This window comes from Heteronotia binoei, chromosome 1 (assembly GCF_032191835.1).
Source record: "Heteronotia binoei isolate CCM8104 ecotype False Entrance Well chromosome 1, APGP_CSIRO_Hbin_v1, whole genome shotgun sequence".
NCBI classification, from domain to species: Eukaryota; Metazoa; Chordata; class Lepidosauria; order Squamata; family Gekkonidae; genus Heteronotia; species Heteronotia binoei.
The window spans coordinates 254,531,351-254,558,664 of record NC_083223.1 but is presented as its reverse complement, the minus strand read 5'-3'; the positions used below and the strand labels follow the sequence as shown (position 1 = coordinate 254,558,664).

The window sequence follows — 27,314 nt, the reverse complement described above, 5'->3', positions numbered from 1 at the left end:
AAGTAGGAAGTCCTGCTATTGTCGCTGAACTCCATATTGAACCTGCTCAACTGACACAAAGAGATTCCTCTCCCCACTGTTAGTAAGCGCCTCAGAGGCAGGCTCAGGCAGAACAGCTGGAAACAGTACCCAAGTTTCTGGTTGAGGAGCCTCTTCTCCTTGGCAGCCGCAAGCTTCTCCCGGATCTCCTCACGCTGCTTGAGCACTATTGGGTTGATGACCTCAGCTGCCACAGGATCTTCCTTGCTGCCTGTTTCTGTGGTTGGGGAGGAGGAAAGAAGGGGGAAAGGTTCTGGTTACCACGGAAGCTTAAAGATGGAGGATACAGATGCAATGGGAGGGGACAGGTGCTGAACTCAGCAAGCAGTGAGGCAAAGCTGGAGCCATCAATCACAGTTCACCACTGCTGTATCTAGCTCATGTGCTACAGCCCATCCTCAGTGTGTCTGCAATGCATGTTAAAGGTTCAGTGCCCAAAGCCTGCAGGAAAGGACCTCCATGCCAGAAGCTCTGGAGAACTGCCACCCATCAGAGTACAACAATGGCCTGAAAAACATACAGCTGTAAAATGGTTTAATGCATCCAGGTGGCAGAATTCAGGCACTCCAAAAGGTGTTTGAATCCAGGCTTAGAATCCACATAAGCCATTTCCCAGAGTGCTTCATCAGGCATATGCATTCATGGTGATGCCAGCATTCAGGCTTGACTCAATGTGTATATGGTCACTACATCACGAATAATATAGTCCCTTCAATATGCATGCACCTGATGAAGCCCTCTGGGAAACAGCTTATGTACCAGTGTGCTGTTGCACTACTTCCTTGTCCATAACTTTTGGACTCTTGAGATTTTGCATGGAGTCCACAGAATCAAGCGTCATTCAGATTCTCGTGAACAACAGAAGATGGAGCAGCTGCTCCTTATAGAGTATATAAGTGTTCACGTCAATTGTTTGTTTGTATTGGCTTTATTGCTTTATGAGTCAGCTTAGCATTGAGTGTTTTTGACACAGAGCTAGAATTATTTGTATTGAGAGACATATTGTAAGTATTTTACCATTTTTCCAGTAAATATTTTGCAGTTACCAGCTGTGCGCTTTTGCTTTTGGTTTCACTACCTTGGGGCCAACAGCACGCAATGCTGAAGTGGATGTGAAAACAGAACTTTGACCTGAAAGTTCTATGTACTGATAACCTACATCTCCACTGAGGTGGCTAAGCAGCATCTGGGATGGATAATTTCAGATGCCAAAGTTGGGGCTTGCAGCTTCTGACTGGCACCACTGGTAACATGACGCTTGACTAGATGGACCATTAGTCTGATCTGCTATGACTACTTTTACATTCTGCGTTCTTATACTGAGATGGACCAGTGGTCCACCTAGCTCGGCACTGTCTTCTCTGGCAGCAGCCCTCTTCAGACACAGCAAAATGAAAGTCCTTTCTTTGCCAGCATCTACTACCAAGGATCCTTCTGATGCAAGATGCCTGGGAGTGAACCTCCTGCCACAAATAATGACCCATGACACAAGCCCCCTAATTTGCAGTCTGAAGTGGTACAGCCCAGCCATATCTGTAATCTCAATGAGAACTAAATCCCCTTTATCACAACTGCAATAAAAAAGGCAAATGTTATGCTGGGGATGATTAGGAAAGGTACTGAAAATGGATCGGTCAGTATCATAATGCCCTTGTATAAATCTATTGTGCTCTGAAGATGCTAAGAGTCTATTTTATAAATTGAATAAAGTATACAAAAACATGGAGAACTAACTATACAATCTTGAATATGGTAGCAACTGCTCAAGCAAACAAGCAGACACCTACAACATAAAGGAATGAAGCCAGACAAAAAAGTCTCCCTCCAGAAGTATTGAACATATGAACATATGAAGCTGCCTTATACTGAATCAGACCTTTGGTCCATCAAAGTCAGTATTGTCTTCTCAGACTGGCAGCGGCTCTCCAGGGTCTCAAGCTGACGTTTTTCACACCTATTTGCCTGGACCCTTTTTTGGAGATGCCAGGGATTGAACCTGGGACCTTCTGCTTCCCAAGCAGATGCTCTACCACTGAGCCACCGTCCCTCCCCTGGTATTACCTGGGTTGTGAGATGGGAGGGATGGTGTCTCAGTGGTAGAGCATCTGCTTGATAAGCAGAAGGTCCCAGGTTCAATCCCTGGCATCTCCAACTAAAAAGGGTCCTGGCAAATAGGTGTGAAAAGCCTCAGCTTGCGACCCTGGAGAGCCACTGCCAGTCTGAGTAGACAATACTGACTTTGATGAGCTGAGAGTCTGATTCAGTATAAGGCAGCTTCGTATGTTCATATGAGAGCTATGCCAGATGGAATTATAAGAATGGGACCGCGCTGAATGAAATTGTACTTTGTAAATGAACTTATTCCCTGAAGAAGGGCTTTGATCTTGAAACACTGCGGATCTCCAGAAGCTGTGTTGGATCAGATCCACAGTTTAGCCACTTTTAGATAGACCCTCCGACAAACAAGTTTTCCTCACAGCTTTTGCTGGGACTTTTTTGTCTGGCTACATTCCTTTATATTGAAGGTGTCTATGTTCGTTTGCTTGAGCTGTTGCTACCATATTCAAGATTGTATACTCCATGTTTTTATATAGTTTATTCAATTTATAAAATAGACTCTTAGCGTATTCAAAACACAGTAGTATTTTTGCTGTTCACTATTAGTTTGGTGTTCTCCTATTAGTCCACTTCCTGTATAAATCTATGGCACGACCTCATTTGAAATACCATGTACACTTCTGGTCACTGCACCTCATAAAAGATATAGCACTGAAAAAAGTGCAGAAAAGGATATAAAGAAAAGTTATAAAGGTTACTCTTTAGCTTGATGAAACTACGACTGGGAGGTGACATGACAGAGGTTTACAAAATTATGCATGGGATAGAAAAGGTAGAGAAATATTTTTCTCCCTTTCTCACAATAAAAGAACTCATGAGCATTCAATGAAATTAATCACCAATAAGTTTCGAACAGATAAGTACTTCTTCACTCAAAGAGTAATTAACATGTGGAATTCACTGCCACAGGAAGTGGTAGCAGCTAAAAGCATAGACAACTTCAAGAGGGGACTGGATAAACATCTGGAGCAGCATTCCATCAGTGGCTATTAGCTGTAAGGTATAGATGGACACACTGTCTTGGGTAGTGATTCTCTTAGAATCATAGAGTTGGAAGGTACCCCAGGGTCATCTAGTTCAACCCCCTGCACAATGTAGGAACTTCACAAATACCTCCCCCTAAGAATTCTCAGTGCTGGTCTCTCTGGTAGACCTCCTGAAGGCACCTGGGTTTTGGCCACTGTGTGAAACAGAGTACTAGATTGGATGGACCACTGGCATGATTCCACATGGCTTCTGTTATGTTCCCTAACAACAGACACAAAAGAACGCTCCCTGTCCCACAAGTTTTAGGGAATCATCTTTTCACATTGCTCTGGAAAGCCCATGTACCTTAGCTAAGGTGACAGGCAGATAGGGAAAAAAAATCTCCATCACTCTTATGCCACCCAATCAGCTGCCTACCAACCAAGCCAAGCATGCAAAAGCCTTTGGGCATAGGTGGGCTAATGCCAACCTTTAACTAGGAGCTCACAGTGCTTTCTCTCTCGGGCTGCATTTCAGTTGAGGCAATGTATAGCTTGTCTTCAAAATTGCCAGAGGAAGTGGGAATCCCAGAAGTCAGAGTGGCAAAGAAACCCCAAAAGATCTCCTCCCATAGGCATCTCAGAGGCTCATCTGATCAAGATCCTTAAAGAGGTCACACGGGCATCTGACTTACCCTTTTTGATAACATTTACCTCCAGAGGCTTCAGCCCAAGTTTAGCCCTGAGTTTGCTGTGGAAAGAAAAAGAGGAAAATGATGTGTTTACTTGATGTGACATTAAGACTGTTCAAGATTACAGGATGAGATAATTTTTTTCCTTACTAAAATCAGAGTCAACCAATGAATGAAAGAACCACAAATTCCAGAAAGACAGAAAAAAAGATTACTGTACTTCCTAATGAGTCTAATTAACTTATGAAATTCACTGCCACCAGGTTATGGTCCCTGGTTTCGATAACTTTGAAGGAGGCCCAGACAGAGCCATGGAAGAGGTCTAAGAATCGCCATGAAAGACTAAAGGGAACCTCCATGTTCTGAAGCAGTCAGTCTTATAAATATCAGTTTCTGTGAGGCAAACAGTGCAAAAGGACTGTTCCCTTTGCACTCTTCTTCATATTCTGCATCTGCCTCGACACTGTTAGTAACAGCATGCCGGACAAGAGAAACCTTTGCTCTGATCCAGCAGAGCCATTCAAATACAAGTTACAAGGTAGACTTTACTACTCTGCAACCCAACATGCAAGAAGAAATATCCTGCTTTCCAGAGATCATTACAAAGGACCACATAGAGTCTGCTGTCTAGCTGTTTCAGCTTGATTTTAGAAGGAGTAAGATGTGCTAAATACCTTCTGAATAGCCGAAGAGCATCAGAAACCACAATATTGCTGTAGGTGATCAACTGCGGTCCTGATCGCAATCAAATCCTGAGATGGGACACCATGGGGGTGGGGTACAGAAAATGGCACACAAGCACTATCGTCTGTCTGTCTGTCAATGTGAAAATCTACCAATGATGTATACGAAATTATATATACTATATTATATAAATAAAAGCCTATCAATTTTATTGCATGGAACAAGGCTCAATATGAGCATAAGCAACAATTATTTTCAAAACCGCAGGGGGAAAAACCTCTCCCACTTACTTTGTCTCCTCGATGCTGAGGGAAGAAGCATCTCCTGAGCTGGATTTTGTGACAGCAGCTGCAGGGGGGAGACAAGGATACATTATTTAATGCAAACATGTCCTGCATTCATTCTAATCCTCTTCCAAAGTCCTTTATAGATATTAATAACAACCACACCAAAATAATAAGCCACCATATAAAGTTAGGGAAAACATCAGCAGCAAAAAACTCAAGTTTAACAACAGTAGAACCATAAAGCTACTGAAAGCATCGGAAACATAGGACAGGATTATCCTGGCATCTCACAATACCTATGACAGCACCTAGCAAACATTCCTAGGGAGTTCCAAAGTGACCACAGATAACACTAGCAGCTGCCCACCTGACCTCAGAAGGTGAGGAAGCACCCAAGCAAGATCATTTGGGAGGAGGCTGTCCTACCCATTGACTTCTTAGGGTGTTTATGCTTGCATAACTTGATATGTACAACACTGTGTCAAAAATATTTTTACAATCTATTGTAACCATCCAAACAGCGTATATCAATTCTCCAACGAAAATGTTACAATTTACATGTAAGGCACAATGAGCAGATAAACACTAACAGATGTTACTTCTCACATTAAAAGTCTCTTGAAGTCTTTCTTGAAAAAGATGAAAACAGAATATGAAAGCAGTCAACTCACTACTCTGGACTGAAAAGCAGTTTCAATCAGACTTTGTTGGGATCACACACCAATTGGAACCAAAGCATTCATATATTAAATAAAGTAGAGCCAAGGGAGTTTAACAGCTGTCTCATTTATTTATTTGTGCAAATGGTTTGCAGGCATCTGCAAACAAGAATTGGCCTGAAAAATATAGCTGTCTTTCAAACCCAGATTTGAATCCTTATTCTGCTATTAAACCCAACAAGTGAATCTGAGTCAGTCACACATTCAACTTAATCTACCTCACATGGTTGGTGCTGGAAGCAAAACAGAGCAACACAGGCTATTTTGAGCTGCTTACACAGGAAGACCAGCACACAATTACAAGACGATGGTTACTTCTGGGTGCGCATAAAAGGGGGACAAATGGAAACCGGCATTTAATACGCCAATGGGACAGTTTGAATACTTAGTAATGCCATTCAGGTTGCAAGGGGGCCCTGGGGTCTTCATGAATTTCATAAACGAAGTGCTGCGTAAGTATCTGTACCGAGGGGTAGTGGTGTACCTGGACGATATATTTAATCAAAAGACCTCCCCTCACACGTGAAATTGGTGAGGGAAGTATTAGCAGCCCTCTATGAGAATCAACTGTATGCAAAACTATCCAAGTGTGAGTTCCATAAGACAGAACTGGATTACCTGGGCTACAGAGTGTCAGGGAAGGGTTTGGCGATGGATCCAGCCAATATACAAGCAGTGCTAGATTGGGAACCCTCGAGGACACGTAGACAGCTCCAATCCTTCATCGGATTTGCAAATTTTTACCGTAATTTTATACAAGGGTTCGCCCACACAATGCTCCCATTGACAGACCTCCTTAAAACGAAAGTGAGAGGTCCCGAGGCCAAGCAGCCGGGAGCTAAATTGAATTGGACTGAAAGCTGTCAAGAAGCGTTCACCAAATTAAAGAGACTGTTCACCAGTGAACCCATCCTGATCCACCCCAATGAATTAAAACCCTTTGTGGTCCAATGTGACGCTAGTGATATCGCTGTGGGGGCAATTCTAATGCAAACAGATGAGGGGGGGTCCCTAAAACCCTGCGCTTACATCTCCAAAAATTTTTCCCAAGATCAAAGGAACTGGTCGGTGTGGGACAAAGCGTTCGCTGTAACATTCATGTTAAAGATATGGAGATCTTGGCTAGAAGGGGTGAGGGTCCCATTTGACATATGTACAGACCATAAAAATTTGGAAGCCCTAATGGGACGTCGAAAACTAACTAAAAAGCAAATCCAATGGGCGGGGTTCTTCGCCAAATTCGATTTCAAGCTGAAACACATCCCAGGGTCTAAGATTTTCTTAGCGGACACTCTATCATGCCTCCCCCAACACAACAGCCAAAGAGGAAGTGATCGACTCGTTGATCTCCTCCAGCCACTTGGGGGAGTGGTAACCACCCACTCACAGTCAAAGCGTGAAAAACTCAAAGAGCAATGGGTGGGGGGCAAGACAGATTAAAGAAATAGAAAAGGAAGGAGATGCAGTACCCAAAGGGGTGAAAAAGGGGGAGGGAGACTTCTGGTACAAGGACAATAAACTTTACGTCCCAGAGAGCCTCCAGAAAGAAGTGCTGCAATCCTGTCATGACAACAAAATAGCCGGGCATTTTTGGGTATGTCAAAACCCTGCACCTAGTGAATAGGCAATTTTGGTGGCAGTTTATGAAAAGACATATCTGAATAGGTTGCCTTTTGCCCAATTTGTTTAATGGCGAAAAGGCGAAGGAGAAAACCGCCAGGATTGTTACAACCACTGGAGACAGCAGCTCGACCTTGGTCAGTGGTGTCGTTGGATTTTATCGTGGAACTCCCTCCTTCCCAGGGAAAAACCGTAATCCTGGTAGTAGTGGGCACCTTTTCTAAACAGGCGCACTTCATCCCATGCTCCCAAAACTAGCTCAGTTATTCTTCCAACACATGGTGAAATTACACTCATTTCCTGATAAATTAGTTAGTGACAGAGGAGTACAGTTCATTGCCAACTTCTGGTGGGAGTTCTGTAAGTTAACCAGGATCGAACAGGGATTGAGCTCCGCGTATCACCCTCAGACAGACGGACAGACTGAGGATAAACACGTTGCTGGAGCAATATTTAAGATGCTTTGTGAACTATCAGCAGTCGAATTGGGCAGAGTTGCTCCCTTTTGCAGAGTATGGCTATAATAACAGCATACATAGCTCCACTAAGTCCTCCCCCTTCTTAGTAGTGAATGGCTATGAAGGGAAACCCTTTCCACAATTGCCAGAAAGACCAATAGCAGAAACCCCATCCACTTTTGAACAATGGTGGGGAAAGTTGGGGAAAGCTTGGAACCACATCCAAGAAAATTTAGAATTGGCTAAAGAAACTTTCAAAAAACATTACGACAAGCACCACTCGCCTGCTTGGGATTTCAAAGTGGGAGATACAGTATTCCTGTCCACCAAGAACTTGCCATTACCACAAACCTCTAAAAAACTGGCATACAAGTTTTTAGGACTGTTTCATATAAAATGTGTGATCAATAAAGTGACTGTGGAACTCGAATTGCCAAAACTGTTTAGTAAGATACAAAAATATGTAATCTTTCATTGAAATCTGCCTCTGTTCCTGAGGACTGGAAGGTAGCAAATGTCACCCCCATCTTTAAAAAGGGTTCCAGAGGAGATCCGGGAAACTACAGGCCAGTCAGTCTGACTTCAATACCAGGAAAGTAGGTAGAAACCATTATCAAGGACAGAATGAGTAGGCACATTGATGAACACAAGTTATTAAGGAAGACTCAGCATGGGTTCTGTAAGGGAAGATCTTGCCTTACTAACCTGTTACAGTTCTTTGAGGAGGTGAACAAGCATGTGGACAAAGGGGACCCAATAGATGTTGTTTACCTTGACTTCCAGAAAGCTTTTGATAAAGTTCCTCATCAAAGGCTCCTTAGTAAGCTCGAGAGTCATGGAGTAAAAGGACAGGTCCTCTTGTGGATCAAAAACTGGCTAATTAATAGGAAACAGAGAGTGAGTATAAATGGGCAGTCTTTGCAGTGGAAGACGGTAAGCCATGGGGTGCCGCAGGACTCAGTACTGGGTCCCATGCTCTTTAACTTGTTCATTAATGATTTGGAGTTGGGAGTAAGCAGTGAAGTGGCCAAGTCTGCAGATGACACTAAATTGTTCAGGATGGTGAGAACCAGAGAGGATTGTGAAGCACTCCAAAGGGATCTGTTGAGGCTGGGTGAGTAGGTGTCAACGTGGCAGATGAGGTTCAATGTGGCCAAGTGCAAAGTAATGCACATTGGGGCCAAGAATCCCAGCTACAAATACAAGTTGATGGGGTGTGAACTGGCAGAGACTGACCAAGAGAGAGATCTTGGGGTCGTGGTAGATAACTCACTGAAAATGTCAAGACAGTGTGCGATTGTAATAACAAAGGCCAACACCATGCTGGGAATTATTAGGAAGGGAATTGAAAACATATCAGCCAGTATCATAATGTCCCTGTATAAATCGATGGTGTGGTCTCATTTGGAGTACTGTGTGCAATTCTGGTCACCGCACCTCAGGATATTATAGCACTGGAAAAAGTCCAGAAAAGGGAAACTAGAATGATTAAAGGTTTGGAACACTTTTCCTATGAAGAAAGGTTAAAATGCTTGCGGCTCTTTAGCTTGGAGAAACGTTGACTGTGGGGTGACATGATAGAGGTTTACAAGATTATGCATGGTATGGAGAAAGTAGAGAAAGAAGTCCTTTTCTCCCTTTCTCACAATACAAGAACTCATGGGCATTCAATGAAATTGCTGAGCAGTCAGGTTAAAACAGATAAAAGGAAGTACTTCCTCCCCCAAAGGGAGATTAACATGTGGAATTCACTGCCACAGGAGGTGGTAGCAGCTACAAGCATAAACAGCTTCAAGAGGAGATTGGATAAAAAAATGGAGCAGAGGTCCATCAGTGGCTATTAGCCACAGTGTGTGTGTGTGTGTGTATATATTGGCCACTGTGTGATACAGTGATGGACTGGATGGGCCATTGGCCTGATCCAACACGGCTTCTCTTATGTTCATATGTTAAGATATACCCAATCTTTCATTGCAGTTTACTTTGAAAAGATCCTGGAGCGACGCCTTGGCACCCTAGACCCAAAGCTCCAGAGCCTATCCCGGTGGGAGATCAGAATCATCATGAAGTAAAAGAAATCCTAGATGCTAAGCTGAAACGGAGTGTATTGTATTTTCTGATTAGGTGGGAAAACTTCTCAACAGCCCACCATGAATGGGCACTTAGTTCAAATGTCAGAGCCCCAGTGTTAATTAAACAATTCTATGCTAAATATACTTCAGAGTCCAGAAGGGGGACTTAGGGGGGGCAGTATGCCAAGCGCGCTTATTTCTGGACTGTATTTTTCTAGGTAGAGAGCAGGTCATCAGCTCTCCATCCCCCCCCCCCTTATTTACAGCCAGAGGGCCAGTAGTAAAACCATCTGGCCCTGGGATGTTTATGTTACAGACTGGCCGCTATTACCTTCAAGTCGCCACTCCCACGGTTTCACACAGACAATCCTTATCTCTCCCCAAAGAAGTGTGAGAAGGTTTGATGTTTCCAATAGCCTAAAATTCCTTAGTAATAAAATAGATAGTTGCTTGGTAACCTTTGAACCCATGACTCAAGTATGCCTCTGTAGTGTAACCTTTGATGATATCCTATATAGCAACTGTGTAACTGTTTGTATTCCATTACTCCCAAGGCTTGTGTCCTTGGTAAAAGCTCCTGAGTTTCTAACAATAAACCTACTTTTGATTTAAAACAAAGGACTTCGTTATTGAGAAATATCGGCACTTGACATTCTGTATTCTGGACACGCTCAGACACACACTAAGTACCAAGATGGGTAGCAAGCCTGCTACAAGATGGGTAACCCTGCTGCAAGTCCATATCTACATGGGGAGGGCTCAAGGGTACCAGCCCTGACTTCCCCTTGACCCCCCCTCCCCCGACTCAACTTGCCATCAAGGTCCCTGCCAGTCCTGCCTCTCTCTCCCTTCCTTTCAGCCAAGCAGAACACGCGAGAGAGAGACAGCGATTTTCACTGCTTCTGGCAGCTGGCTGGCTGCAAGAAGCACAGACAAAGAGCCTGCTGGCCCTGCTTCTCTCTCTCGTCCTGCTCGACTGGCCTCTCAGGGGTCTAGCCATATTTTGTGAGGGGGGAGGCTTTTAAAAAAATTCCAGTGCCCTCCAAATTTTTAAAAAGCCCCTCAACCTAACAAATCCTGGTTATGCCCCTGCATGTTAGTCTTTCTGCAGTAGAAGAAAATAGCATGAGTCCAGTAGCACCTGAGAGAAGACTGCAGGTTCATACCCCGCCCTTCTCTCTGAATCAGAGACTCAAAGCAGCTTACAATTTTCTATATCTTCTCCCCCCACAACAGACATCCTCTGAGGTGGGTGGGGCTGAGAGGGCTCTCACAGCAGCTGCCCTTTCAAGGACAACTCCTACGAAAGCTATGGCTAACCCAAGGCCATTCCAGCAGCTTTAAGTGGAGGAGTGGGAAATCAAACCCGCTTCTCCCAGATAAGAGTCCGCACACTTAACCACTGCACCAAACTTGCGGCGGTTTATGAGCTTTCATGAGACAGTTCTTACTTCATTTATTCTAAAGAAGTGAGCAATGACTTATGAAAACTCATAAATTTTGTTAGTCTTTAAGGTACTATTGGACTCTTGCTCTTTTTAACCGACTGCCGATCCTTGCACCGGGGCTAAACACATAGTTTCTGGGGTGCCCCTTCTCCGTTTTCCTTTCTTTCTCCCCTCACCTGAGTTCTGGTTAGCTTCATATTCGTCGCGCTTCTCCCTCTTAACTCGCCTCCCTGCTTCGGGCACTCCTTCAGCGGCAGCGCTGCTGCTGGCGCCCCCGCGACTCCCCCGATTGGACGACTCATCCGCAGCGCTCCGGCGGCTGCTCCGTTCGCCGCGGCTGCGACTCCGCTTACTTCGCCGCTCTCTCCCACTCTCGCCGCTACTCCGGTGCTTGTGCTTCTTGTGCTCGCGGTGCCGGGAGGAGGACGACGTGGTGGCGGCGCTACCCCCACCAGAGGAAGGGGGCTGGGAAGGAGCTGCGGGCGGCTCTTCAGAGGCTTCACCCCGCTCCCGGTGCCGCTTGGAGGAACCCATAGCGGCCAACCCGAGCAAGAGACGCCAGGAAAATGGCGACTGTACAAATCTCGGAGCGAATAAGTGGCACTTCCTAGTTACCGCGGCTTCACTTCCGAGTCTAACGCAGCACGTCCGGTCCAGGGGCAAAAGACGTCCCCCTCAGTTGTTGGGAAGGAGCAAGTGAGTTCCGCCTTCGAAAAATCAGCAGGGAAAGATAATACTTTAATTTTGTCGTTGAATAAAGTAGTCTGAAACCATTGAAAAAGGTAGAAAGGAAAAGTGTAGGGATTTTAATTTGTGTTTAAGTCATTTACATTAGGGGCGGGGGGTGGGGTGGAGTGGAAGAGAAACACTTTTAGCCTATTTTCTAATTGTATCTATTAAAAAGCCTGAGTGAGAAACACAGAAAATGGTGATTTATCAGCCTGTCTAATATTGCTTTCTTACAGCAATTCCCTAGACGAAGTTCCACTTACATTAGAGAACGTAGGAAAAAAGAGAAGAGTTTATTGGTATATTTATTTTTAAAATAAATATGTTATATTTTGTTGTTTTTTATTTTGCTGTTGTTTTTATTTTATTGTTTTATTTTATTATTTTTGATTGTATATTATTATTTAATTGTTGGATTTAAACTGTTTTTATTATGTATGTAATCCGCCCTGAGCCTGTTATGGGAAAGGGCAAAATATAAATCTACCCAATTAAATAAATAAATAAATAAAAACCTATTTTTCTTTGCTTTACTAAGCAATTTTTGTTTTATATTTTCCATCCTCCCCTCCACCTTTCCCTTCGTTGTCTTATTTCTCAGTAGGCAACTGATTGTTTTGTCTCAAGGTTCTTCTCTGCCCTGACTGCTGTATTGCTTTGTTCTACAGTGTCCTGTGCATCATTTAAGGATGGCAAGAGCGATAGATCTTTTGGCTAAATATGCACTAGAAAACATTAATAATCCTGCAATATGTTATCAACACTTCAAAACGCACCTCAGCAGCTGCAAAAAAGCAGGCCATAGGGTTGCCAGCTCCAGGTTGGGAAATACCTGGAGATATCAGAGATGGAGCCTGAAGAGGGTGGGGCTTGCGGAGGGGAGAGCCCTCAGCCAGGGTATAATACCATAGAGGCCATTCTGCAAAGCATTCATTTTTTCCAGGTGAACTGATCTCTGTTGCCTGGTGATCAGTTGTAGTGGGGGATCCCCAGCTTTCACCTGGAGTCCAGCAACGCATTTTAAAGATGCAATTGAATGAAAACTTTGTTCTACTGCTTCAAAACAGCACAGCTACCCACCTGAATGCACATGCATTGTTATGGGTGTTAGCGGGATTTGAGGTTACATTTTCAACGATATAGTTCTGACGTGAACACAATCAGTTTTTGAATTTTAGAAGTCCTGCACACAGTCACATTTTCTGTTTATCTCTGTATAAACAATTTTTATTAGTAACATATGGTAGTAGAACTAAATCTACAACTTATAAAAAGTTTAGGATAAAAAAAAAGTCATCATTCTACCCCACATCTTACTTTCCTTCCACCCTTCCCCCCATTACTTGACCCCCGCCAGTGTTATTTTTTTTTTGAAAAAACAGATATTAAAGGTACCCTTAACTATCAAGAAAAAATAAAGAATAATAAAAAGAAATATTCCCCCTTCAAAAGTTATATTCTTATCTTAAAAAACTTAAAAATCTTAATCATCAAAAATTGTCCAATGTCCTTTTATCTTCCACTCTTTCTCTACATATCTTCTAAATTTCTTCCACTCCCGATTAAAGAGTTCTAAATCACAGTTTCTTAGTTTTCTTGTTAATTTGTCCATTTCACTCTATGACATAACTTTTATAATCCAATCCCATTTTTCTGGTATTTTTTCTTGCTTCCACAACTGCGCATACAATGTCCTAGCAGCTGAGAGCAAGTACCAGATTAAAGTTCTATCTTCTTTAGGAAATTTTTCCATTTGTAATCCCAGCAGAAAGATCTCTGCTTCTTTGTTAAATTCATATCCCAGGATCTTAGATATCTCTTGTTGAATCATCTGCCAAAACATTTTCGCTCTTTCACAAGTCCACCACAAGTCACATTTTCTGTTTAAAAGACTTTCTAGTTCTGGCTGTTGAAGGAAAAATTGAATGAGGGAATAAAGTGCAACCATGTGTGCTTTCCAAATGAGGGATAATACAGCTTTATCTGGTATGCTTTTATCCCACAATTCCTCTAAGAAGTTCAGGGCAGTACACATGGGTTTCCTACTCCAGTTAGTATAATCACTATGTATTTCTTTATACATTGTCCCTATATGTCAAGGACAATGTATTTTCTGGGCCCTCTTCCTGGTAAATCGTTGTCTATCTTTTGGATCTTTGGAAGTTTATTCAATTTTTATTCCACCTTTCCTCTAGCATCTCTGGATAAACATACATGGTTCCCTCTATTATATTCACAGCAACCTTGTAAGGTAGGCTCAGCTGAAAGGCAAGTGAGTGGCCTGGGGTCACCCAATAAAAGTAATGGTAGAGTGGGGGTTGAACTCTGGTTTTCCTAGTCATGGATTGACAACCTATGAATTATGTATCTAAACTCTCTTTTTAATTAGGTTTAATGATCTGTGTTGGGTGGAGGTTCATTTTAATGGCTTTAAAATGTGATTTTACCATGTTCTAAATGGTTAGCCACTTTGGTAGCTCTTGTGAGGGCCAAAAAGTGGTATATACATTTTGTTAATAAACAAAAATACCACGCTTGCTATTGTACAAGCAAGTGGGGTCGTTTTGTAGAAAAAAAGGTGGCAGAGCTCATCCAGGGATTGTTATGCAGCTGCACCTACTATTCAATAGACAAGGTGAGAAGGAAGAGGTGGAACTGTCAGAAAGGTTTAGGAGCTGTGCTCCTGTAAGCTCCTGCTGAATCCGAGGCCTTACCTCAGTCATGTTGGTGAAGGTGATATCTCAAATCTTGATGCTGTGAATTATTATAGTTCATCAGGTTATATTCTCTAAAAGTGAAAACTCTGAGTGGCTAGCAGCTGAATGCATTTTGTCTCTGGAAAATTTTTATGAATGTGTGTGTATGCACATTAACATACTATGCAGTACAGCATGTAATGTCATACATTGCAGATAAATAAATATTTTCCAAATAGCTGAGTGACTTAAAGAATGATCACTCTTGTTTTTAAAATCAGTATATATGCCCGGTTGTTGGGGGAGTAAATTAAAACAATATAAAGTACACTGTTCAGCTATGTGTAAGTGAGCCTTCATAAATAAGATTATTACAAAGCACACATGTCTGTATTTTCATTTGGGGCTCATTTTACAGCAAAGTATTGTGTGATCTTTGACCACTTGAAAGCATCATGCCAAATATTAACTGGCAAAATAGAAAAATTGCCAGCGTTCAAGTATTTTATCGGCACTTTACATATGCTCAGAAACATTTTGATCGCAGTACAACAGCTCAGAGCTGAGGCACTGAAAAAAATTCAAAAGGGGTGGGGTAATGGAAAAGGAAATGGGAGAGGTTTCACCTTTCAACTCAAGGCACACCCGCAGTCTTGATATATGTTGCCCTTCCTCGCCTCCGCCATTTCTAAAACAAGATGGCTCTTAAATGCCATTATCTCCAATAGCAGTGAAGTCAGCTAGGCTTCCCCTCAACAAATATGGCCTCGTGGACGTGCATTGCTTTGTGTTTGTTCCAACCTCAAAAATGGCGACAGCGGCAGCTTCAACTTAGCCGGAAGGGATAAAAAAATGAGAGGAAGTTAAGGAAGTAGGTCGCTGGGTCGGCGGATGCCCGGATGTAGGCAGCCCTGCCTCGGTAAGAGGGAGTTGCCGGTTGCCCGGATGTTCCTCTCGCTCTAGCCCCGGCCGAAGCTCGGCCAGAACCGGGGGGGAGAGAAGCTGATGGCTCCAATATGGCTGCCCTGATGGCCCTCAGGAGAGAGTGAGAGAGGCCTAGACGGCAAAGACCGGAACTGAGCAGGAGGGGGAAGGTGGGGAGGGGGGCTTGAGGTCTGTCTTGGGGAGGATGTGTGGAAGGAAAGGGGGGCAGAAAGGAGAAGGAGGAGCCCACCCACCCCCGGGTTGACCAGGCCACCCTCTCCTCGCCTACCTGAAGAAGGTGGTGGGGGCACGGAATCTGAACTGGTGGGGGAAAGGGAAGGCAGAATACCCTCCCCCGAAAAAGTTAACCATCTTCCCTTAAGCTTGGTTGAGGAAACTGAGGGGCGCTGGAGGTAGAATTCATTATTACTAGGAGAGGGGAAAGCCACCCCCCCTTCTTTATAATTGCTGTCCCTTCTCCCTCCAGCTTGCCCACCACCCAAGGCAGTGAGGTTAACAAAAGGGGAGTCTCCCCTGGGGAGATATAATTGGTGGGGGAGAGGAAAGACTGTTCTCTCTTTAAAAGTTATCCCCTGTCTTTCCTGTCTGCTTCGTGGAGTGGGTGGGGACTAGCAAACATAAGGGTCTGGACAGTTTAGGAAAAGAACAAGGGCTATTAGGGTGGGTGGGTGTTGTTCACCCTGGACCCTTCTTGGGGGAAACATTAGGGTAGAAGGGCTTGTAAGGAGTGCAGGCAGGGAGGGGATTGTGGAATCTGGGCCAAGCCCTAGGAAACCCAGCACTGTGTTTGTGTGGTTTTCCCCACGCTTGTGATAATTAATCTTGTTGGTCTTGATTTTTTTTTCTTATTAAGCAGGAGGTAGGGCAAAGGAAGGGGAGAGTAAGGTAGCAGGAGAGGAGGAGGCATTGCAAGGGCAAATTTATAATTACAAGCTTCTAAAATGCCGCATTCTAAAATCTGCATATTCCTCTCAGTGTTTCAAATAAACAAAGCTAACATCCCAGTTGTAAGCATGTTTACTTGGAAGTGAGTCCCACTGTTTTCAGTGGAACTTACACCCTGGTAAGTGTACATAGGACTGCAGCCTAAGTTTCCCTTGTGACTGAATGAGAAAATGAAGAAAATAGGAGGGTATGTATGATAAAGGATAGATGTGAGAATAAGAACTGTTGGGTTTTTTTGTACATATATTGATTGAAACCAGTAGAGAGAATGCCTGCCAGGCTTTTAGTTCAAACATCCCCACTCCATATGAGTATGCTAAGCATCTTTATCTCTGATAATCTCTTCTTTTTGTAGGTTAGCCGTATACAGTGGAGGGGTGTATTTCTGTTGGGTTGGATTTTTTTTTATGCATTAAAGATTTGCAAAAGGTGTTTAACTGTAATCTCAGTAGAAGGGCTCAGGCTGATTTGCTTTGAAATAAATCAGATTGCTGAAAGTTGAATATCTCTTTTGCTTTTGGAGGGTGCTGGAAAGGTGATTCTGTGTTCACCAATCCCATGGATTTTAAAAACGTTGTAAAAAGTTGTTGGGAGAGAAAGAGAGCCCTAAAAACCATTCATTGCAAATATGGGGTGGGGTGGGGAGAGATCCCAGGTGAAAGGGAAGTTTAACGAGTTTGCAGTTCAAGGATTTATGATTATCTTCTCACTGGATTTTTATGGGTTTTCATCTCAAATCATTGAAATATTAAGCAAGCTCAGGGGAGGGTGTTGCCCATATTTGGGTATTAATGATGGTGCACTTGCTGATGATAAGAAAAAAGAGAGGAGATTTAAAAACAGAGTACCTTTCCTTGAATTTATTCTGGGTAGTTTTTGACTTTTTACAGCCATTCTTTGTGCAGTTTCTTTTTTAAAAACAAAAGAAGGGAGAAGGAATGGATGGCTGTTTGGGGGAATGGGCTGTTCTAGGATCATGCATTGAAAGTTTTGCTTTAGAAGAAAAGTCATATTGGCCTCTGAGCACATTTGCAAAGATTCTCTTTTTGCTTTCCCCCCTAAATTCTAAAAAGTAAAGTGAAGTGGGCTAGAGATTTTGCACGTTCACATTTGGCCCTCCGGGTGCTGCTGCCTGTGCGAGACTGGATCTAAGCGTGGCAAACAGGGAGGCTCGGAAGTACAAGAGGATTTAAGGTTGGTTTTACCATGATTTTTGCATTGGTTTGTCCACGACTGTTATCATTTTTTGTTTGTTTTGCATGCTGCTACTTTGCCATAATATGCTTGGTGATCCAAACCCTCCTACCTTGCTCATTAGTATAAAGGGAGTGAGACTGCGGCTGGCTGCCTTCCTGGTGGCCAGCCCGCCCTTTTGGAATGGAGCATGACTGAATTCCTGGGGCTCTCAAGGAATCAGTGGCTGGAAAGAACTTCCTTCCTGAAACCCGCATAATAGGAATAGGAGATTTTATTCAGTGAAATGGAACTTGGAGTTTGCTTTTTGATGCTTGTGAGGATTGTGATGAACACACAAGATTGGAGTACAACTTACCACCATGATCCGCTTTGTTTTTTGAGACTTCTTGTGTGAGTCTCACAGGTTCATATGGCATGTATACAGCTGGTTTTTGAAATGGAATTTGAAGCTGTACAAGTGACTGTTAAGCCTGTTGAGTCCGGTGGGCTTTGGCTTGTGTGCCAAAACTGTATCGCTGAGATGAGTCCTCACCAAGGGCTCTGGTGAACTCAGCCAGAAAGATTGTAAGAGGCCATAGCTGATTTGCAGATTAGCTATTGGGCATCATGGCTGGTCTTCATGTGTTGCTAGTGTGGCTGCAGCAGGTATAAATGGTATATCACAGGGGTTCAGGTTTGAATTGCCTTGAAAATCTTTGCAGTACTTAAGGCAGGTGAGCATTGTTCTCCCCATATTGCAGCTGGAGTGACTGAGGCAGAGATGGCCCCGGGCCCCTTAACTGCAATGAGATTTGAGCTAATGAAACCCCAGTGTGTGTTCTTGGGATGCATATCTGCAGGTTTTTAAAGTGTACCTTTTTCCTCAGAGTCAGAATTCTCACCTCAGCAGGATAGCCTGTGCACGGGAGAGTTGAAGGGGGGGATGGATGCAACCACCATTTGATCTAATTGATCAGGCTCTGAAGTCTTTGTTCCAATGGTCAGCTATGGATTTCACACTTCTAGCTGATCCCAGTGAGGCTGTAGAAATCCTGAACTGGGGTCTGGAAGCAGTTTTGGAGTGGATAAGGACAATAAGATGAAACTTAATCCTGATGTCACAGAAGTGCTACTAGTGGACAGAAGGCTGACCTGGAGTTTAAGGTACCACCTGTTCTGGATGGAGACACACTTCCCTTGAAGGAACAGCTGGGAGTGCACTCAAACCCAAGCGTACTGTTGGATAAGCAGATGGTCAGGAGTACCTTTTACCAGCTTTGATTGGTTAGCCAGCCTTTCTCACCACTGTGGTGCATACCCTGATAATGCCCAGATTAGATTACTGCAGTGCACTCTCCGTGGTGCTGCTCCTGAGAAGTGTTCGGAAACTTCAGTTGGTACAGAATGCTGCAACCAGGATGTTGACTGGAATGGGTCATAGGGACCATAGCACTCCAGTCTTGGCCCATCTACACTGGCTCCCAGTTGGTTTCCTGGCACAATTCCAGGTGCCGGTCTTAACCTTCAAAGTTCTGTAGGTTTTTGGACCAGCATTCATGAAGGACCGCATTCTCCCTTCTGAACCTGCTTGATCACTATCATCATCTTCAGAGGCCCTGCTTTGGGTGCTCCTGCCTTCTGAGATTAGGTGGGTGGCTACCTGGGAGAGGACTCTCTCTCTCTCATGGCACCAAAGCTGTGGAACTCTCCCCAGGGAGATTCATCTGCCTTGTTGCCATCTTCTGCCAGTGGGCGAAGAATTTTTGTTTGTTTCATCCGGCATTCCCTCAGTGATCCCTGCTTCCTGTCCAGTGTTTTGTTGGGGTGTGTGTGTGTTGTGTTTTTATCTTTGACTTTAATTGTGCTAAAGATGTGCGTTGGAGGGGAATTGATTCTAATGGTTTTAAAATGTGATTTTTATCATGCGTCTTTTAAATTGCTAGCCACTTTGCCGGCCACTGTGTGGGCGGCAAAACAGGCTATACATTTCGAAATAAATAAAACAAAGCAGAAGAGGATGCTCTCCCCTTGCGTTCCTGTGTAGAATTTAAAGCCATGAAGCAGAAAGATAGAGACTGTGTGTGATGGATTAGCTGGAATCACAACTGAGTGGTGCACTTCTCATCTAGGCTGTGAGGTGGATAGCAACCAGCTGCCCCATGCAAAGCTGGATGAGCAGTTGCATAGCACCACTGAAACAATGTGCCTGTAAGAGTGTGTGGTTCTGTTCTCAAAGTCTGGGACTTGCATTTATATAGCACATAATTTCTGCAACATGAAATGCTGGGCTTGAACACATCTGGGAGAAACTTTCCTCTGCAGGCTGACTGGCTTTCTCAGGGAAGAGGGGAATTGCACTTTTTGCATGCTCATAGGCATCTTTTATTTTTTGACTTGGGGAGGGAGCGTAGCTCAGTGTCAGAACATATGTTTGACATGCAGAAAGTCCCAGGCTTAATTGGGTACTAGTTGATGTGAAATACCTCTGCCTAAGGTCCCGGAGAGCCTCTGCCCGTCTGAGTAGGCAGTACTGGCCTTGATGGGCCGATTCAGTATAAGACAGTTCTATGTGTATATTTGTGACTTGATTTGGGCCCTTGAATAGTTCTGAAAATTGCCAGGGAAGGAGATCTCCAAATTGATCAAGTTGGCTTGTGCTGTGTGAATCTGCCTGATAAGGAAACATTTTATTGGCTCAGCCTGGTTTGGCTAGACTGTGGCTTTTCCTCTGAGAACAGCTGGGCTATCTGAGATTCCTTTAATTGGTGACTGCGCCTGGGACCTTCTCCAAGTGCTCTGCCACTGAGCTGTAACCTGTCCCAGAATTTCAGAATTCCTGCGTAGCTACCTTATAACTGCGTCAGACCTTTGACCCGTCTCCGTTGCCTGCTCTGTCTGGAAGTTGCTTTGCAGAGATTCTGGGGAATAAGTGTGCATCTTTGTTCATGCTGAGTTGTGGTTCCTCTCTCCCCTCCATGCATTGCATGTATTTTTCTCGTTAAGGTTTTTTTTCTCTGATGTTTAGCCCCACATATATCTACAGTTTACAGCTTGCCCCTTTCTCATTTGCTCAGGAAATGAAAGGTCTCTATTCTTGACTGTCTTACGGTTTGGACTTTAAGAATGTCTTCTTTCCTACACTTGGGTCTTCAGTTTCTTACCCTTATGTCTTTCCTCCAAATGTTCTGTGGTTTGTCACATAATTCTTGAGTTGCTGCATGTGGCAGTTCTGTGTGTGGAACTCTGAATAAAATAGCAATAGTTGGAAAGCACTGGCATGTCCGTTCATGGTTCAAGTCAGCGATCATGCCATAGTTATGTCTAGCTTGGACTATTGCAATGCACTCTATGTGGGGCTATCCTTGTAGAGTGTTCAGAGGCTGCAACTAGTGCAGAATGCTGCAGCTGGAATGACGATCAGGGCTAGTAGTTGGGAGCACATGATCCCGTTATTATACCAATTACACTGACTACCAATCCACTCCTGAGCCCAATTTATGATGGTTTTGCCCTTTAAATCTCTACATAGCTTGGGACTGGGGTATCTGAAGGACTGTCTTTTTCCATACATTCACGCCTAGGAATTAAGATCACAAGAGACTGACTGCCCCATATATTGAAGAAGCTTTTTTGGTGGGTACATGTGAGAGGGCCTTTTCAGTGACAGCCCCATGATTATGGAGCCACCTGCCGAAGGAGGTGCACCTGACCCCCTCACTTTGGCTCTGTGGGAGGCAGTTGAGGATGGTTTTGTTGAGGACTGTATTTGATCATGTTTGCTGGTAGTCCTGGTGATCTTAAGTGTTGGTTTTTATGTTAATGTATTGAATGTATTTTATCTTATGTTGTAAGGTGCCTTGAGGTGCATAAGGAAGAAAGGTAGCTGATAGGCGTTTAAATCAATAAAATAAATATTGCAAAGGGTGAAGGGTCATTTCATGCTTGAGATGCCTCATACGGGTATATAAAGAGAACCAGGGCAGAGGCTGCCTTCAGCTCCCTATCAAGGGTAGAATTGATGGCACTGCCAAGTTTGCTGCTTTGTAATATGGGCAGTGATAAGGAGTGGGGGGAGGTCTAGTTTAAAAAAAAGATAGTCTGACTTCTTTGGTGGACCTTGTTTTCTTCTTGTGTAGGTTTCAGTCACAAGCTGTAAATTTTCTTTTCGCAAATTGGAGGTTTTGTGAGGGGAGCCATTAGGCGGCATTACCCGACAGGCAATAACTGAGCTAAGGAAAAGGGGTGAGTAAGGTCAGTAGCCTTGCAGGGTTGGAGGCAGTTAACTTGTGGCAGGTAATGAGGATAATCTGGGATCACGATTGGAATCAGGAAGCAGGACTGAAAGTGAAGTAGGGCAGGGTTCAGAGATGAGTTTAGGAGCAAAGGACGGAGTCGCCCCCAGGAGACACAGTCTGGAGTTGCATGGCCGATGGACAGTTTTGCAATGCAGTCAGATTGCCTCGAGTAGTTAGGTTTCCTACTCAACCGTTTTGTTATGTATGTGTGAGCAGAATGAAGGTTCTGGTTCACACCAGTAGCTATATAAATCTAGAATTGGGACACACAGACTTTTGGCAATTTCTGGGGTCTGCAAATATTGGCTCGGCTTATCAACCGGTTGTTGTGTACAGTTGTCACGAGTCCTCTTCTGTCTGCTGCATGTGCAGGGGGAGAGAGGTGAAGTGTTTGCTCATTTGCAGTGGTAGACGACCTCAGTAGGGGACACAGCAGGAGGGTACCTGTCCATACTTGGTCTGGTCAAGGTGGCTGGTAACTTTGTGGCAAGGAGTCCTCCTTTGGCAGGAGTCCTTTGCGGCTGGTAACTTTGTGGCAAGGATATTTCACTCCAGCCTCCCAGGCACTGACCTAAAGATAAGAAGCTAGCCAGGTGCTGAGCATATGGAAAGTAGACTCATACTGGAAAAGTGTGCTGTGCCTGATGCTCCGCTAGAAGGAATAGAAGCTGCTCAAGAATGCATGTTCTTGTGTAATTTCCTATTCCTTTTCAATGAAATGTGCACAAGGAGACCTTCTCAATGGATTGTGCTTATATTAGTAAATGTCACATAGATTTTCCTTCTAAAGCAGGGAAACTTGCTTAATGTAAGAGCCAGATAGAATAAATCAGATGTTTGAGAGATGGAAGGGAGGGAGGAAAATAGATGGGGAAAGGAGGGGGAGAGAGGTGGAAGGAAAGCAACTTTAACTGTAAATGCATTCTCCAAGCCAGCTGATGGGTTGGTGGGGGCTTTAAGAACCATACGATATTTGTGAAAGAGCCATATGTGGCTTCCGAGCTGCAGTTTGGCCACCCCTGTTCTAGGGCATTGCCTCAGGTCAGGCAAACCCTAACTTCTAATCAGGTTTGCATAACCCAGTTTTGCCCCTTTATGAGAAACAGTGTGTTAGTTGCTTCTCTCGTTAGCGATGGGTGATGGCTCTTCTATGAAAAAGGAGTGATGGCTAATGAGCCTCTCCCAGCCCTTTTACATTAAGGGATTAACACTGAACCGTGTATGACCTGAAACTCAGTTGAGCAGAGCTGCTGTCGGCTCCCTCTCAGGAGTTCCTGCCAGCTATAAATATCTCCAGCAGTGACGCAGCCCCTCCACTGTAAAAAGCTGTCTGAGGTCAGGCACGTGCAAGAACCACCCATGGCTAGGTGAGGCATTGAAAATCTCTTCATTCAAAACAAGACCATGAATCTTCCCACTTAAGCTGGCTCCTTGATTGGTGCCCATCATTATTGGTGGTTTTTTGAAATACTAGAGTAAGTCTGAGAAAGATTCTTTAGATAAGCAGAGTTATAATAATAATAATACTTTTTATTTTTTTTAGTTCAGACTTTTCAGGCTCCAAAAACAGAGTATGAGATCTACTTCTGACTTGAGGGTGTGTGTGCATATGCCCCTCTGTCTTTCTTTCCTTTCCCTCTGTGTCCTACCACTAAATTCAAGACAGAAAAATAAAGTATTTCTGTACACTGTGCATAATTAACTTAAGGAATGCCCTGCCACAGGATGGGGAAATAGGCTGCTGGTTTTAAAGAGAGACTTAATGGATTCTGGGGGGAGAAGATACCTATTGATGCACATTGAGAACCCTCTAGGGTTTGAAGGTAGCGAACCCCTGAAAGCGGGGTGAATAATTTGGGAAGGGCTGTTGCCTCCCTTGCCCTGGGAGGAGGGGCTACTATGGGAAACAGGATGCTGCACTGCATGAACCATGATCTCATCCAGTGGGCTATCTTTGCCTTTCCCAGGGCTTTATCTACATTGCAGCATATGAATGGAACATTCCTTCCTTCCTTCCTTGGGAATCGTGGCGATTGTGGTTCAGACTGGAGAGGCCTCTTAACATTATAATCAGCATCTGCGCAAAACTGTGTTTCCTAAGATTGGCAAGAGGGGGTGCCATAACAGTTTTGTGTAAAACTGGCCTGTGTTTGTAGTGTGGTTCTTTCTAGTACATTTTAATCCCATTCTTCTTCCCAAACACTCAGGTGGTATATATAGTCCTTTGCAGGGCTTTTTTTGTAGCAGGAACTCCTTTGCATATTAGGGCACACCCCCTGACGTAGCCAGTCCTCCTGGAGCTTACAGTAGGCCCTGAAATAAGAGCCCTGTAAGATCTTGAAGGATTGGGTGTGTGGCCTAATATGCAAAGGAGTTCTGGCTACCCAAAAAGCCATGGTTCTTCCATTTTATTATCACACTGAGCCTGTGAGGCGGAGTTAGTCTCAGTGTGCGACTGGCCCAAAGCTCACCTGGCAAGCTTCCTAGTACCATGGAGATTTTCACCTGGGTCATCCAGAGCCTCATCTCTCTCCCTTGGGAATTTTGTCTGTCCCTTTCTGTTGCCATCTTTTACTAGGGGACTTCATTTTGTTTCATTTGTCATTCCCTCTATCATCCCTCTTCTTAACCAGTGTTTTTACACTTTGTACATATTTTAACTGTTTTACACATGTTTTGATTCTGTTTTTTAAACTCTTTTAAAAATTGCTTTCATTATGTATGTTTGACTTTAATTGTTTGATAAACATGTATATTTTAAGCTGGTAGTAACCTTGGTAGCCCTTGCAAGAGCAGGAAGGTGGGAAACAAGTTTTGAAAACTAATAATAGTCCAACACACTGGCTCGTGGGGCAGTTATTCTCTCCTCTCCTCTGTCTCTGTCTTGGGAGGTTGTGACTCAGCCTGCTTGTTAAAGGCCAGTCCTTTAGATATGGGAGAGTCAGTATGATGTCATGGGTAAAATCCTTGAGTGACCTGTGTTCCGATCATTGCTTAGCACAGGGGTGTCAAACATGCGGCCCGGGGGCTGAATCAGGCCCTCGAGCAACTGGCTCTTGCCTGCCTCCTTCTCCCTTTTTCTTACTTCCTTCTGCATCTCAACTTACTTTGCAAGGCTTGCTCAATCACACAGGAGCTACAGAGCAAAACCTCAGTTTTCTCCATTGGTTGAGGCTCCTCCCCCTCCTGGTCCCCTGGAGAGGGAGGTAAAGAGCCAGAGCTTCCTTTGCCCAGTTCCCTGGATCCCATGGGAGAAATACAAAGAAAGCACTTTTAAGACAAACAAATGCTAATGTTTTAAGCATATTTTATTTAAAGGGTTTTAAAAAAAATTTAGTCATGTTTGTCTGTGTCCTTTAAAAAGTTTATCTCTCTTAAATAGGTACACACATGGCCCGGCCCAACAAGGTCTCATTTAAGTCAGATCTGGCCCTCATAACAAATGAGTTTGACACTACTGGCTTAGCACACATGGGAACCTTAGATGGGACACTACCTCTTAGCCTAGCTCTTCTCACAGGTTTGGGGTGATAGAACAGGATTTTTGCCTTGGACACTTCCCTGAGCATTCCCATGCAATTAACAATGGAAGGCATTTCTGTGCAATAAGCAATGAAACAGATTCCCAGTTAGCTAGCTGATAATTGTGGTCTGTCACTTGCTATGAGATGCCGTCAGATCCATTTTGTATCATTCCCTGTTACAGCAGTGTACAGGAACTAGAGTACGTGCAAAAGAGGAAAATGAGGTTCCTTTAACATGCAGCACCAACAAATGCACAAAAAGAAGGGGGAGGGTTTTGCAGAGGGCCAAAAACCAAAGAATGAATACATAGCTTATTTTAAAATGATTTAAAAAATATGCTGCCTTTCCCAAAGGTCAAGACAGTTTATTTATTTATTACGTTCAACTTATATCCCGCCCTCTCCGCAAGCGGACTCAGGGTGGCTCACAACATCATGTCCATATAGTTAAACCAATAAAACATATAAAACCATAATTTACATTTTTCAGTTTTTAAAAAACATATTACAATTTTTTAAAACCATTATATAGTGCTGCATCCATACATTATAGGCGGCATTGAATTTGCAGATACAAATGATGATTATTAATAAAGCAGTCAAATAGGACAGTGTGTGTAACATGCCGTCGAGTCATAGCTGAGTTGTGGTTTCCACGTAGGGTTTTCAAGGCAAGGGGCTAATGGAGGTGGTTTACCATTGCTTTTCTCTGGGTGTTCCTTGGTGGTCTCTCATCTGGATACTAACTGGGGCCAGCCCTGCTTAGCTTCTGAGATCTGACTAAATGTAACTAGCCTGAGCCATCCAGGTCAGCTAATTTAAAATATTTTCTTATTCCAATAAGAAAACATATCAGCTCAGCACAAGATTTTCAGCTAATCCTGTCTGGAAAAGAAAAGCTATACATGAATCGTAGAATTGGAAGGGACCTCCAGGGTCATCTAGTCCAACCCCCTGCACAATGCAGGAACTTCACAAATACCTCCCCCCGCACACACACCCTTTTCCTGACCTCCTTCTCATGATCTGCCAATTCACAGGATCTTCATTGCTGTCAGATGGCCATCTAGCCTCTGCTTAAAATCTTCCAAGGAAGGAAAGCCACCACCTCCTGAGGAAGCCTGTTCCACTGAGGAACTGCTCTTTCTGTCAGGAAGTTATTCCTAATGTTTAGCCAAAATTCTTTGGATGTAATTTCAACCTTTTGGTTCTGATCTGACCTGGGGCAACAGAAAGCAATTCTGCACCATCCTCTGTAGGATAGCCCTTCAGCTACTTGAAAATGGTGATCATATCACCTCTCAGCCACCTCCTCTCCAGGCTAAACATAACCAGCTCCTTCAACCTTTCCTCACAGGACTTGGTTTCCAGACCCCTCACCATCTTAGCTGCCCTCCTCTGCCCTCCAGCTTGTCTATATCTTTCTTAAGTTGTGGTGCCCAAAAGTGAACACTATACTCTAGGTGAGGTCTAGCCATTGCTTCACTTGATCTGGACGCTATATTTCTGTTGATACATGTTCTGTGGAGATTTCTCTTAGCTCCTGCAGGCATAGATTCTGTAGGAAATGAGCCATGACTGAAAGTCTCTGGAGTGAGCCACCTTTGAACTTACCTGGCAAGTATGGTGTATCCCAATAATTCCTGTTGGCCCGATCTTATTAGGCATGTAAGTATAGATGGAGAAAGACGTTTCTCCAGATTTGAGGACCTCTGACTGAAACGTTGACACCAGCACCTTTTATCTACCCTAGAATCAAACTAATAATCAATGCATTAACAAGGCTTGGCCAAATATGTATGATCTACTATATGTATTGTTTTAGTGTTGAAATGTTTTTATGCTGTGAGCCGCCCTGAGCCTGCTTCGGCGGGGAGGGCGGGAGAGAAATTAAATATTATT

The 27,314-nt window shown here is 43.8% G+C and overlaps 2 protein-coding genes across 6 annotated transcripts in view; one reads left to right on the top strand and one right to left on the bottom strand.

Annotated features, from left to right (window-relative positions):
• SART1 (spliceosome associated factor 1, recruiter of U4/U6.U5 tri-snRNP) overlaps positions 1-11,701 on the bottom strand; it is a 30,768-nt gene extending 19,067 nt beyond the window's left edge. The window contains exons 1-4 of the mRNA XM_060253652.1: positions 11,279-11,701; positions 4,789-4,846; positions 3,818-3,873; positions 130-256 (exon numbers count right to left, since the gene is read on the bottom strand). Of these exons, the coding sequence (XP_060109635.1) occupies positions 130-256; positions 3,818-3,873; positions 4,789-4,846; positions 11,279-11,636 (599 nt within the window). The 5' untranslated portion in view covers positions 11,637-11,701. The remainder of the gene's footprint in view (positions 1-129; positions 257-3,817; positions 3,874-4,788; positions 4,847-11,278) is intronic.
• Positions 11,702-15,344: 3,643 nt separating this feature from the next.
• The window catches only part of DEDD (death effector domain containing), a 36,193-nt gene continuing 24,223 nt past the window's right edge, over positions 15,345-27,314 (top strand). Inside the window, exons 1-2 of one of the 5 annotated variants that reach the window (XM_060253560.1) lie at positions 15,435-15,572; positions 17,491-17,611. The gene's annotated coding sequence lies outside the window, so the exon portion shown is untranslated. Of the gene's footprint in view, positions 16,605-17,490; positions 17,612-27,314 lie in introns of all 5 variants that reach the window. The other 4 variants (XM_060253556.1, XM_060253557.1, XM_060253559.1 and 1 more) reach the window with 4 other exon arrangements.